Here is a 13,751-nt window from a genome sequence, read left to right on the forward strand (position 1 = left end):
GCCCACAATACTCATTCCAGGATTGTAATGTCAAGTAATCACTGGTTAATTTGATTTCTTCCTGGACACCCCTAAAGCAAACAGGTTACAGTCAACTGGTTTTAAGTGTTTTTTTACAAAGAATAAGCTAAACAATTTTTATATTTTAATAGTTTGACTTTGTGTGAGTTATAACATTTGGACATTGGTTAAGACACTGATCACAATGCCACCAACCCCTCTGGCAGCGGCCATCAACACTTTTTCCCTGTCTCTGTTCAAACAGCTGTCAAAAGATAACAACACTGGCAATGTGTTCTACTCTCCTCTCAGCATCTCCTCTGCTCTGGCCATGGTGCTGCTGGGGGCCCGTGGCAAAACAGCCACACAGATGTCAGAGGTCTTGCACTTTAAGGTTGATGTCCACATGGACTTTTCTAAGCTTATGAGTGACCTGAACATGTCGGGAAGTCCTACGCCCTCAGCCTGGCCAACCGCCTGTATGGAGAGCAGTCCTACCATTTTGTTGAGGAGTTCTTAAGTGCCACCAGAAAACACTATGATGCACAGCTGGAGCCTGTGGACTTCATTGGCAACGCAGAAGGAGCCAGGCTGAAAATGAACAGCTGGGTGGAGAAACAGACACAAGATAAAATCAAGGACTTGCTTGCCCCGGGTGTGGTGGATGGAGATACCAGACTGGTGTTAGTCAATGCCATCTACTTTAAAGCCAAGTGGGACAAGTTGTTCCATGAGGACAGAACCAGGGATGAACAGTTCAGACTCAGCAAGACTGAAAGCAAGCCCGTGAAGATGATGTACCAGGAGGCTACGTTCCCTCATGCCTTCATTCCTAAGGTCAACTGTGATGTCCTGGAGCTGCCCTACATGGGGAAAGACCTTAGCATGCTTGTTTTTCTGCCCGTTAAGATGGAGGACAATACGACAGGCCTGGAGAAGCTAGAAAAGAAGCTAACCTATGACAAGTTTATGGACTGGACCAATCCAAGCATGATGAATCATGATGAACCAGTGTTGCTTGGCCTGCCTCGTTTCAAGATGGAGGAGACATATGACATGAAAGACATCTTGATCAAGATGGGCATGGTGGACGCCTTTGACATCGAAATGAGTGACTTCTCCGGCATGTCTCCAGCCAATAACCTGGTGCTTAAGAAGGTGGTGCACAAGGCCTTTGTGGAAGTGAACGAGGAGGGCACTGAGGCAGCTGCCGCCACTGCTGCCATTATGACGTTGCGTTCTGGCCCTATTCCTTTCGTTTTTGACCACCCCTTCCTCTTCTTCATCCGACACAACCCCACCATGAGCATCCTCTTTGCAGGCCGATACTGCTCCCCTCCTTGAGTTGGGGTCCTGGGTACCTGGACCACAGATAGTTTACTGTTTTGCATGCTCACTCAAAATGTTCGTGCTACAAACACTGACATTTGTAGCATTGTCACGCCCCTATGGTGTAAGTGAATTTGCTCTTGACTCTGCATTGTTTAGAGGCCCCTCAATGTGGGACCCAAATTTGGGGTGTATATTTTTGTCTCCGCCAGGCCGAAGGCATGGTGGAGAGTATGTTTTACCCTCCGTGTGTGTGTCCGTCTGAGAACACCTAACATTGGTCAAGCTTCACGTGACATCCATCACAATATGTAATATAAATAGGTAAGACAGAATTAATCAGGAACAGTACTTTCTTTTACCACCTCGCCTGGCGGAGACCTGTGCTCCGAGGAGCACATTTTCTAGTTAAACTTTATTTCATTCTCAGCATTTCAATTAAACTAGTGCACTATTGACCATCAGTCAATGTCTTTGATTCAGCGCCCATACCCTAGGTGGGGTTGGCGAAAGGGCCTTTCTGTGTGGACTTTCTGTGTGGTCCCCGAGGGTAGGCACCCTCACAAAAACATGCAATAATCCTGGTCTCTATACTGCCTCCCCCTGGTCAGCCGGGGCGCCTGATGAAGGGGAAAGGAACTGGTTGGAATAACGTGTTCCTTCCACGCGTTACGTCCTACCGGGGAAACTCCCCCTGTCAGGTGACAAGAAGGTCAGTTGGCTCTCGTGCATTGAAGGAGGCATGAGCTCGGCCCTGGGCTCCCTAGGCTGGTGGGGGGAGTGTAGTGCCCAGGATCACTTAGAAAATTGGCACCGGGTGAAAAAAAGGGTTAAAAAGTCATGGGATAAAAAAAAGAAAAAAAAAAAAGTGTCTTTGATTCTGTAAAATGTATCATCAACGGAAATGGATTAAAAAAAAATGTCTTTGATTCTGTAAAATGTATCATCAACGGAAATTGCATTGTTTTACACACGTGGTATCAAAAACTTATTGAAGTATGGATACTTTTGACCACCTTAGGGCTAGTCTGATGTCATAGAACCCCTTATTTGGGCAAGACTAATCTCTCAAGACAGATTCAGAGCTCTCTGTCTTTGTTACTTTCATTGTAGCCTACATTCAAGATATGATGAAGGATGCTTGCCCGTATAATCTGTTTATTGCTGGACAATGACATTTATGGGAAATCCATTTATTCAGTGTCATTTTCAACATGCCCATTCATTCATTGATGTTTTTTTGTGGTCTAACTCAGCTAAAAAGTATGACAAATAGCTCAGAATAAGTTGATTAGAGTACCCTGTGAATCTGAGTACCCAGCTTAATTCTTAACTACTTGAGCCCTATAAAAAAGCTTTAAAAAAATAGCAACAACAAAAGCTCACATGGTGACAGGCTGTGAGCTTACAGATCTGCTATTTTGGAAATGTCTTGAAATCTTTTGAAATTGTTCACCTATAATGACAACACCAGGTTGAAAGTGGTTAATAATCCAATAGGCATTCAAATGATTATGAATAGGTTATGGAAAGGTTACAGGGCTGACATTTGGGAGACACTGCATGCAAAACCACAGCCTTTCATGTTTTGTGGTGTTTACTGACAATAACCCATTTTCAAGTGAAAAATCATGTGATGATTACACTATACACTAAAAATCATGTGATGACACTATAGCAATATACGTTTTTCAGAAAACTGTTAGGGTTTTGAAGACAGGCCATGCCTGTGAGGTCAGAAGTTTGATCTCTGCAATAGGCATAGCCAACATGTCTTGTCTTGCTTTTTCTTTTCTTTTTTTCTTTGCTACTGTTATAGTCTTTTAGTGTTATATATGAAGTTTACCACTTTTTGAATGTATTAGTAGAGAGCTGGGTAAGAGGCCTTGTCAGATACAGGGTGACAGAAGGACAGAGTCAGAGGCGGGAAAGTTTGCAGCCTGCTGCAAACTGACACTCTCACCCAGTCCGCTCAGTAACGTAATGTCATACCTGGAGTTGTGAAAGACTCATTGCAAAATACACGGACCACCACAGTAATAAGAACCTAAACACACAAGTTAAGATGCATGAATGGTGAGACAGCACCGTAGGATATCCCAGCCTAAAGTCAACAGGTTACTTATAGACAAGAACTGGCAAATGTAAGACAGGGGTTCCCGGTTTGACCAGTCAATGTGACATGGACTTGGAAAGGTCAAAGCTCTCGGATGAGTAAATTGTTCTACGAATAACGTTAATGAATGTACTTGGATTACACTGTGACGACATTCATCTCATGTATAAAGAGACCCTGAATCCTGTAAAATCCTAGGCAGACCTGCAGCGGCCTGCTTCAGCTTGTGTTATTGGCTTATGTATGGCTGACTATTGAAATAAACTAATACGTGACTGTAACTCGTCGTTGTCTGTCGTAACTTTGATTAATAAGTTAACACTACTACACGCTGTGTAATAAAACTCTCAACCTAATCCTATTATTTGTGGATTGATCAACAACAAAAACAAGTCCTATCCCTGGTAATGAATGATAATAAAAAAAACAAAAAACAAATGTTCATGCCTTTATTTATGTCATCCGTGTCATGGTACAGTATGTATATATATGTAGCCTACATACTGTACTCATTCTAACTCCCCCAGAATGAGCCCTTCATGCCAGTCTGACATGATGATGAAATAGGCTGCTGAGCAGCAGGCTGAAATGTGTAGAGCTGAAGTGAACAGAATGACTGTTAATCTGAATCAAACTAAAGCTATAGGCCTATATCTGTCTTTTATAAACGCTTGCAACGAAACTTGGAAAGCAGTCAATATGTGATAATAACAAGTGAAAGACAAGAAACCAAGATGGCTCTCATTTAGACGTGATCATGTGTAACATTATCCTATAATTATTATAATGCAGGTTAGAGCAGTTGGTGATACAGTAATCTCTCAAGAACAGATTCTGCACTGCGTTGGAATATGTCGGGGAGGTTCGTCATAACGTGTGCGCATTCAGATCAGGAAGCAGGCCGCGCTTTACCCAATCAAATGTAGTGGGAGGGATTCACATGTCCGTCGATCTTTCCCCCTCGAAACAAACCCAAACTAATTTAACAATAGCGTCCGCGGAGCAGACAAAACCACGGAAAGATATTCACATTTTAACTTACTCTTTCATCATAGAAACAAGTGGGCTTATAACCAAAACGATCCATGTTCTCTGGGAGAAGTGGTGTTAGTGTTCCGTGTAGAAATATTGTTAGTGGGAATGAAAACATAGTGGCACCCACCGGAAGTGAAAGCTGAAGGCAGACCTCTAAACCCCGGTTTCCTTGCGCACTGGTGTCACGTTTTCTTCCGCCCAGAGCCAACAGACATAGAACAAACAGCAGAGGTCGCTGTTTTTCATTTTCAGTTGGATTTGGGTTCCCAGATTGGTGATACAGTGAAACCAAACGGCCACAAGATGGCGATATTGGACAGATAATGGCCTATGGTTTTACCAGCGTGATCTAGTATGATAGTGACGACACTAGCATAGACTCCCATTGTAAGAACAGGCCCCCAGAGTTGCTGGGAAACATTGAAGCCGGCAAGCGAGCCGCTATACCAGTGGCCAAAGCTGGAACTGCAGGCGGGGCTAAATACATGCACGATAAAAAAAAGCGCGCAGCCGGGGTTTGCTTTGTGAACGCGCACACAAGGCACTGACCTTAGTCTCTCGAACCAGAACCTGTCCTCATGCAGGTTGTAACAGCTAAAGAAACAGCCTAGGGTCTTAGAGATCACGTGCTGCATGTTTGTAACATATTGATTTGAGGACATTAAAAGCGGGAAAGCATCTGTGTCATTTTATATTTTAACCACTTGTCCACTTTAATCAATATTTTATACTTTGGCTATTCTTTGATAAACACATCCGTGTTTTTGACCAATAAGAAGGCATCACATCAACAAAGGCATCACGTGACTTTGATCCCCTTCCCCTATTATCTCATACTGGGAGGTATGTGTAGGCAGAATAATTCAAAAATAGCAGAGTTAGGGTTAAGCTCACTTCGTGCCATGCTATGAGCTTGTAGATCTGCTATTTTTGAAAAATCGTGAAAATGTGTGTTAATCTTTGAATATAAATATATATTTTTAAGCGAACATTTTTAACTGAAATCTTTGCTTCTGGGGGTGCCTGGAACAAAATATTTTGAGATGGGGTCGGCGGTCAAATCATAGACTGTATAAAAGAATGGACAGCGTTACGCCCCTAGACTCTACAGACCGTAAATGAAGCCGATTGTTCAGCAATTTCAAATCCGCCATCTTTCAATATCGCGTCATATCCAGGCGCGTATCGTCATTGGGGCCAACGAGGCCATGGCCCGGTCTGTAAACCCAGCTTGTCCCTGTGTAGGGGCAAGATCCAGGGGAAAAAAACAAAAAATCTACATTAGCAGCCCCTCACCCTATTCTGTTGTAGCCGACCACAGAAAGTCGCCTTTGTTTTCAAATGGGGCTCATTTGCATTCTGCCGAATTGTTAATGAGTGGCCATTAAAAAACAGTTTAGCCGTCAAACCGGTTCTGGCCCGGTTCTGGCCCGGTTCTGGCCCGGTCAACGTTAGAATCCACCAAACGCCACTGGTCATATCCTGCAGAATGACACCAGACCATTATTGGTTGGGTAGCTTGTCAATCAAAAGCGGGGGCGGTGAATGAATGCTATTGGTTGTGTAGCTTGTCAATTAAATCATCCCACCCCTCCTAGAGCATAACCTACTTTATCGTCAATTTTTAAATAAATGGGACCATAGTTTACCAAAACGCATATCATGATGATTGAAAGGAGACTTTAAACTAGCGACTGGAAGCGTATAGTATTTATGACACATTTTATTAAGGTAAGAAAATCGTCTAGAAAAATTGTCTAAAGTTTGTCAAAAACCCATCCGCTTTCTTTCTGACACCAGCAGGGGTAAAACAGCGAAACTACAGGCCATTCATATGAACTGTCTCTTCCGTATTGGAGTCAATGTAAAAATCTCAAGCTGGCCCCTTGGGTCAAATACATATCATTTTGGGGGTCCTTGACATGAAAAAGTTTGAGCACCACTGATATAGCAACATACATTTGTTCCTCAGGTCTTAATGGGTTAAAATGATAACATTGTGTATCTACCCTTAAAACAAAACAAAAAAGGACTAACCCAAGAACAAACTTCTTAGGCCAATGACCAAGAAGTTAGTTCCACTACCTCCAGGACTGGGCCGAGCCTGAACCCAGCCAGGCACAGTTCGTTGACGTCAGCTGGAGCTGTTATTTGTTTCCATTCAAACTACCAGGGTGATTCACATAACACACACTGACTGGGTTGGATGGATCAGTGGTTCTCAAACCTTTTTCATGTCCCCAAATTAATATGTATTTTAAAGGAGACCCCATCTGAAAATATTTGGTGTCATGGACCCCCATACAAGATTTGTGTTTTTAAAATATTTAAAAAAAAAACTTTAGAGATTTGGACCGCCATTTTCCTATAACTTTTTTCAACATTAGAAAAGGATTTTTAAAACGTAAATAAAGTAGTAAAAAAAAATACAAAAAATACTACCTGTATATCATTGTTTTATTTCGTTAACTGTTGGCACTGCTGTGCAATGCAGTTAATTTGGCTGTGAAAAGCCAAACATTCTATGAGCCCACAGAGGAAATCCTGATTTCATTGTCAGCGGAGCTGCTTCAGTTTTTCTCTCTTAATTCCAATGGCGACTACTTTGTTTAAGTTGTTTATTGGGTGTTATTTACACATTTTATGTTGGTTATTAAGTGCCTGCCATGCCAATGGCGAAACGATTTATTGCCGTTTTGCGTTACCACGGGGAAGTAATACGCAAGAAACAACTTAAAAAAAAACTTTCAATGGGCCCAAACAGAAAACATCACCTCACTTTGGAGACGCATTTCTCTGGCATACTGTTATATAGAAACATGATTTAAACGTGAAACAGCACACAAGAACAGGGACTTTAACGTGGTTCAAACGGTATTCGAATACGTCACACGGTTTCAATAACAATCACAGTTCACAGTTTGGGTGTTTTAAGCCAACTTTCGGATCTAGAGTGCGTCACTCGAACAAGCAGAGGGGAGCCGGACCCTGAAATCAGCCCGGAAATATTCCAAACAAATCGGCCTCACGGCCAAAATATTCACCTTACACGCATGTGTAAGGTGAATGTGGGGAGGTGTTAATGAACCACATTGTTCAGTGAACACGTTGGCTGAGGTCCTGGATGAATGGATTTAACTCCCTCCCCTGCTCTGTGGGCCACCAGACACTACAGACACGTCTAATAGTATGCACTCTCTCTGCTGAGAATGCCTAAATGGTTAGAAACCTCACACTTCGTCCCTCAGACAGGGAAATCCAATCACAATCCTATACGTGTGCTCCCGACCCACCCACCCAAACACACACGCACATGCACGTGGGCACATGTACACGCACACGCACACACACACACGCACACGCACACGCATGCACACACACACACACACACACACACACACACACACACACACACACACACACACACACACACACACACACACACACACACACACACAGCTGTACTAAAATGGAGTGGCCTGGCAGGGGCAATCTATTTCCCCCCTGGTCCCTATGGTGAGACAGCAGGTGTCTTTATCCTCTTGGTGTTTTAACCTGGATCAGTCAGGTTAGTACAGACAGATCCAGCACTGATCCAGGGCTCTGTGCTCATCTCAAAGCAGTAAGATGATAAGGTTGGTGATAACATTTACCTTTGCCACGGTGTCTGAGGTGTGACAGGTACAGTCGTACCCACTTCTCTGCTAAAAGAAGACCTCCTGTACTGCTGTAAACCACCTCCTGGAGTGAAGTGGCAGTATTTCATTCTCATCATTTCAATTGAACTAGTGCACTGGCCGTTCTGCAGCAGGGCCATTCAGAGCCTGTGCCCGTTAAGAATACAGTATGTGTCCATTAGGAATGGACAGATTGCTTGGCACCCTGAATTGCTGCTAATAACATTGTCAAGAACCACAGTATGGGTGCTTGCAGCATTGAGAACCGAACCGCTCATCTGATCGACATCTGCACTTTCTTGGGTCCTCAGCAATACACCCAGCGAATGCTGGAATTAATAGATTGATAATAAAACCCCTTCATTAGTTATTGTAATAAAGAACTCGAACCAGAAAACCTGGTCTGATATAGTGCCACCATGAGGCCAATTTGACAGACACACATACAGGGGGACAGGGGTGAAAACATCTCCGCCTTCCTGCCTGTCGGAAAATAATGTATCACTTATATCGCCTCTTGTTGGACGTGTATGTACATTGTTTACATCCACTTGAATATGCACAATTGCAGCAATTTTCTGTTCCTTTGCAACCACCAGTGATTGTTACGTGATACATACAGCCAAAGGTCTGTATGTTTTACACATGTGGTATCAAAAAAGGTATTGAGAAAAAGTATCCTGTTTTTTTCTTTTTGCTATGGGTTCCCAGATTGGGGCAGGACTGACACAGAACTCCTTATTTGAGCATGGCTGACATCATAGTGATGATGCGAGTGTCAACAGCAGCTTAAAACCGGAACACACCGCATTATTGTGAACAGTAGCAACCAATTTCACTGCCTGTCCAACGGAGCCTTAAAGTAGAAGTTGAAACTGGATGAACTATATTCTTCTGTTAGTCCCACAATACTCATTCCAGGATTGTAATGTCAAGTAATCACTGGTTAATTTGATTTCTTCCTGGACACCCCTAAAGCAAACAGGTTACAGTCAACTGGTTTTAAGTGTTTTTTACAAAGAATAAGCTAAACAATTTTTATATTTTAATAGTTTGACTTTGTGTGAGTTATAACATTTGGACATTGGTTAAGACACTGATCACAATGCCACCAACCCCTCTGGCAGCGGCCATCAACACTTTTTCCCTGTCTCTGTTCAAACAGCTGTCAAAAGATAACAACACTGGCAATGTGTTCTACTCTCCTCTCAGCATCTCCTCTGCTCTGGCCATGGTGCTGCTGGGGGCCCGTGGCAAAACAGCCACACAGATGTCAGAGGTCTTGCACTTTAAGGATGACGTCCACATGGACTTTTCTAAGCTTATGAGTGACCTGAACATGTCGGGGAAGTCCTACGCCCTCAGCCTGGCCAACCGCCTGTATGGAGAGCAGTCCTACCATTTTGTTGAGGAGTTCTTAAGTGCCACCAGAAAACACTATGATGCACAGCTGGAGCCTGTGGACTTCATTGGCAACGCAGAAGGAGCCAGGCTGAAAATGAACAGCTGGGTGGAGAAACAGACACAAGATAAAATCAAGGACTTGCTTGCCCCGGGTGTGGTGGATGTAGATACCAGACTGGTGTTAGTCAATGCCATCTACTTTAAAGCCAAGTGGGACAAGTTGTTCCATGAGGACAGAACCAGGGATGAACAGTTCAGACTCAGCAAGACTGAAAGCAAGCCCGTGAAGATGATGTACCAGGAGGCTACGTTCCCTCATGCCTTCATTCCTAAGGTCAACTGTGATGTCCTGGAGCTGCCCTACATGGGGAAAGACCTTAGCATGCTTGTTTTTCTGCCCGTTAAGATGGAGGACAATACGACAGGCCTGGAGAAGCTAGAAAAGAAGCTAACCTATGACAAGTTTATGGACTGGACCAATCCAAGCATGATGAATCATGATGAACCAGTGTTGCTTGGCCTGCCTCGTTTCAAGATGGAGGAGACATATGACATGAAAGACATCTTGATCAAGATGGGCATGGTGGACGCCTTTGACGTCTTACTGAGTGACTTCTCCGGCATGTCTCCAGCCAATAACCTGGTGCTTAAGAAGGTGGTGCACAAGGCCTTTGTGGAAGTGAACGAGGAGGGCACTGAGGCAGCTGCCGCCACTGCTGCCATTATGACGTTGCATTCTCTCCCTATTCCTTTCGTTTTTGACCACCCCTTCCTCTTCTTCATCCGACACAACCCCACCATGAGCATCCTCTTTGCAGGCCGATACTGCTCCCCTCCTTGAGTTGGGGTCCTGGGTACCTGGACCACAGATAGTTTACTGTTTTGCATGCTCACTCAAAATGTTCGTGCTACAAACACTGACATTTGTAGCATTGTCACGCCCCTATGGTGTAAGTGAATTTGCTCTTGACTCTGCATTGTTTAGAGGCCCCTCAATGTGGGACCCAAATTTGGGGTGTATATTTTTGTCTCCGCCAGGCCGAAGGCATGGTGGAGAGTATGTTTTACCCTCCGTGTGTGTGTCCGTCTGAGAACACCTAACATTGGTCAAGCTTCACGTGACATCCATCACAATATGTAATATAAATAGGTAAGACAGAATTAATCAGGAACAGTACTTTCTTTTACCACCTCGCCTGGCGGAGACCTGTGCTCCGAGGAGCACATTTTCTAGTTAAACTTTATTTCATTCTCAGCATTTCAATTAAACTAGTGCACTATTGACCATCAGTCAATGTCTTTGATTCAGCGCCCATACCCTAGGTGGGGTTGGCGAAAGGGCCTTTCTGTGTGGACTTTCTGTGTGGTCCCCGAGGGTAGGCACCCTCACAAAAACATGCAATAATCCTGGTCTCTATACTGCCTCCCCCTGGTCAGCCGGGGCGCCTGATGAAGGGGAAAGGAACTGGTTGGAATAACGTGTTCCTTCCACGCGTTACGTCCTACCGGGGAAACTCCCCCTGTCAGGTGACAAGAAGGTCAGTTGGCTCTCGTGCATTGAAGGAGGCATGAGCTCGGCCCTGGGCTCCCTAGGCTGGTGGGGGGCGTGTAGTGCCCAGGATCACTTAGAAAATTGGCACCGGGTGAAAAAAAGGGTTAAAAAGTCATGGGATAAAAAAAAGAAAGAAAAAAAAAGTGTCTTTGATTCTGTAAAATGTATCATCAACGGAAATGGATAAAAAAAGAAAAAAAAAATTTCTTTGATTCTGTAAAATGTATCATCAACGGAAATTGCATTGTTTTACACACATGGTATCAAAAACCTATTGAAGTATGGATACTTTTGACCACCTTAGGGCTAGTCTGATGTCATAGAACCCCTTATTTGGGCAAGACTAATCTCTCAAGACAGATTCAGAGCTCTCTGTCTTTGTTACTTTCATTGTAGCCTACATTCAAGATATGATGAAGGATGCTTGCCCGTATAATCTGTTTATTGCTGGACAATGACATTTATGGGAAATCCATTTATTCAGTGTCATTTTCAACATGCCCATTCATTCATTAATGTTTTTGTGGTCTAACTCAGCTAAAAAGTATGACAAATAGCTCAGAATAAGTTGATTAGAGTACCCTGTGAATCTGAGTACCCAGCTTAATTCTTAACTACTTAAGCCCTATAAAAAAGCTTTAAAAAATAGCAACAACAAAAGCTCACAAGGTGACAGGCTGTGAGCTTACAGATCTGCTATTTTGGAAATGTCTTGAAATCTTTTGAAATTGTTCACCTATAATGACAACACCAGGTTGAAAGTGGTTAATAATCCAATAGGCATTCAAATGATTATGAATAGGTTATGGAAAGGTTACAGGGCTGACATTTGGGAGACACTGCATGCAAAACCACAGCCTTTCATGTTTTGTGGTGTTTACTGACAATAACCCATTTTCAAGTGAAAAATCATGTGATGATTACACTATACACTAAAAATCATGTGATGACACTATAGCAATATACGTTTTTCAGAAAACTGTTAGGGTTTTGAAGACAGGCCATGCCTGTGAGGTCAGAAGTTTGATCTCGGCAATAGGCATAGCCAACATGTCTTGTCTTGCTTTTTATTTTCTTTTTTTTCTTTGCTACTACACGCTGTGTAATAAAACTCTCAACCTAATCCTATTATTTGTGGATTGATCAACAACAACAACAGCAAAAACAAGTCCTATCCCTGGTAATGAATGATAATAAAAAAAACTAAAAACAAATGTTCATGCCTTTTATGTCATCCGTGTCATGGTACAGTATGTATTTATATGTAGCCTACATACTGTACTCATACTAACTTCCCCAGAATGAGCCCTTCATGCCAGTCTGACATGATGATGAAATAGGCTGCTGAGCAGCAGGCTGAAATGTGTAGAGCTGAAGTGAACAGAATGACTGTTAATCTGAATCAAACTAAAGCTCTAGGCCTATATCTGTCTTTTATAAACGCTTGCAACGGAACTTGGAAAACAGTCAATATGTGAAAATAACAAGTGAAAGACAAGAAACCAAGATGGCTCTCATTTAGACGTGATCATGTGTAACATTATCCTATAATTATTATAATGCAGGTTACAGCAGTTGGTGATACAGTGAAACCAAACGGCCACAAGATGGCGATATTGGACAGATAATGGCCTATGGTTTTACCAGCGTGATCTAGTATGATAGTGACGACACTAGTCTAGCATAGACTCCCATTGTAAGAACAGGCCCCCAGAGTTGCTGGGAAACATTGAAGCTGGAACTGCAGGCGGGGATAAATACATGCACGATAAAAAAAAACGCGCAGCCGGTGTTTGCTTTGTGAACGAGGCACTGACCTTGTCTCTCGAACCAGAACCTGTCCTCATGCAGGTTGTAACAGCTAAAGAAACAGCCTAGGGTCTTAGAGATCACGTGCTGCATGTTTGTAACATATTGATTTGAGGACATTAAAAGCGGGAAAGCATCTGTGTCATTTTATATTTTAACCACTTGTCCACTTAAATCAATATTTTATACTTTGGCTATTCTTTGATAAACACATCCGTGTTTTTGACCAATAAGCACTTGGGACAGCTGACGTTTTTTTGGGCTAAACAAAGGCATCACGTGACTTTGATCCCCTTCCCCTATTATCTCATACTGGGAGGTATGTGTAGGCAGAATAATTCAAAAATAGCAGAGTTAGGGTTAGGCTCACTTCGTGCCACGCTATGAGCTTGTAGATCTGCTATTTTTGAAAAATCGTGAAAATGTGTCTTAATCTTTAAATATATATTTTTAAGCGAACATTTTTAACTGAAATCTTTGCTTCTGGGGGTCCCTGGAACAAAATATTTTGAGATGGGGGTCGTCGGTCAAATCATAGACTGTATAAAAGAATGGACAGCGTTACGCCCCTAGACTCTACAGACCGTAAATGAAGCCGATTGTTCAGCAATTTCAAATCCGCCATCTTTCAATATCGCGTCATATCGCGTCATATCCTGCAGAATGACACCAGACCATTATTGGTTGGGTAGTTTGTCAATCAAAAGCGGGGGCGGTGAATGAATGCTATTGGTTGTGTAGCTTGTCAATCAAATCATCCCGCCCCTCCTGCATAACCTACTTTATCGTCAATTTTAAAATAAATGGGACCATAGTTTACCAAAACGCA

General features: G+C 42.9%; 1 protein-coding gene and 1 pseudogene across 2 annotated transcripts; both read left to right on the forward strand.

Moving 5' to 3' along the window:
* The first annotated feature begins 205 nt into the window (after positions 1–205).
* LOC308073364 (leukocyte elastase inhibitor-like) lies at positions 206–1,344 on the forward strand (annotated as a pseudogene). The gene has a single exon. The product of its transcript is annotated as a leukocyte elastase inhibitor-like (transcript).
* A 7,918-nt stretch (positions 1,345–9,262) lies between these two features.
* Positions 9,263–10,402, forward strand: LOC308073365 (leukocyte elastase inhibitor-like; the record flags this gene model as incomplete). Its single annotated transcript, XM_080412234.1, has 1 exon — positions 9,263–10,402. The coding sequence occupies one exon, from the start codon at positions 9,263–9,265 to the stop codon at positions 10,400–10,402; it is 1,140 nt and encodes a 379-aa protein (XP_080268360.1).
* Positions 10,403–13,751: the final 3,349 nt, after the last annotated feature.

Source organism: Gymnoscopelus braueri, assembly GCF_963280865.1.
Source record: "Gymnoscopelus braueri genome assembly, chromosome: 18".
Classification (NCBI taxonomy): Eukaryota; Metazoa; Chordata; class Actinopteri; order Myctophiformes; family Myctophidae; genus Gymnoscopelus; species Gymnoscopelus braueri.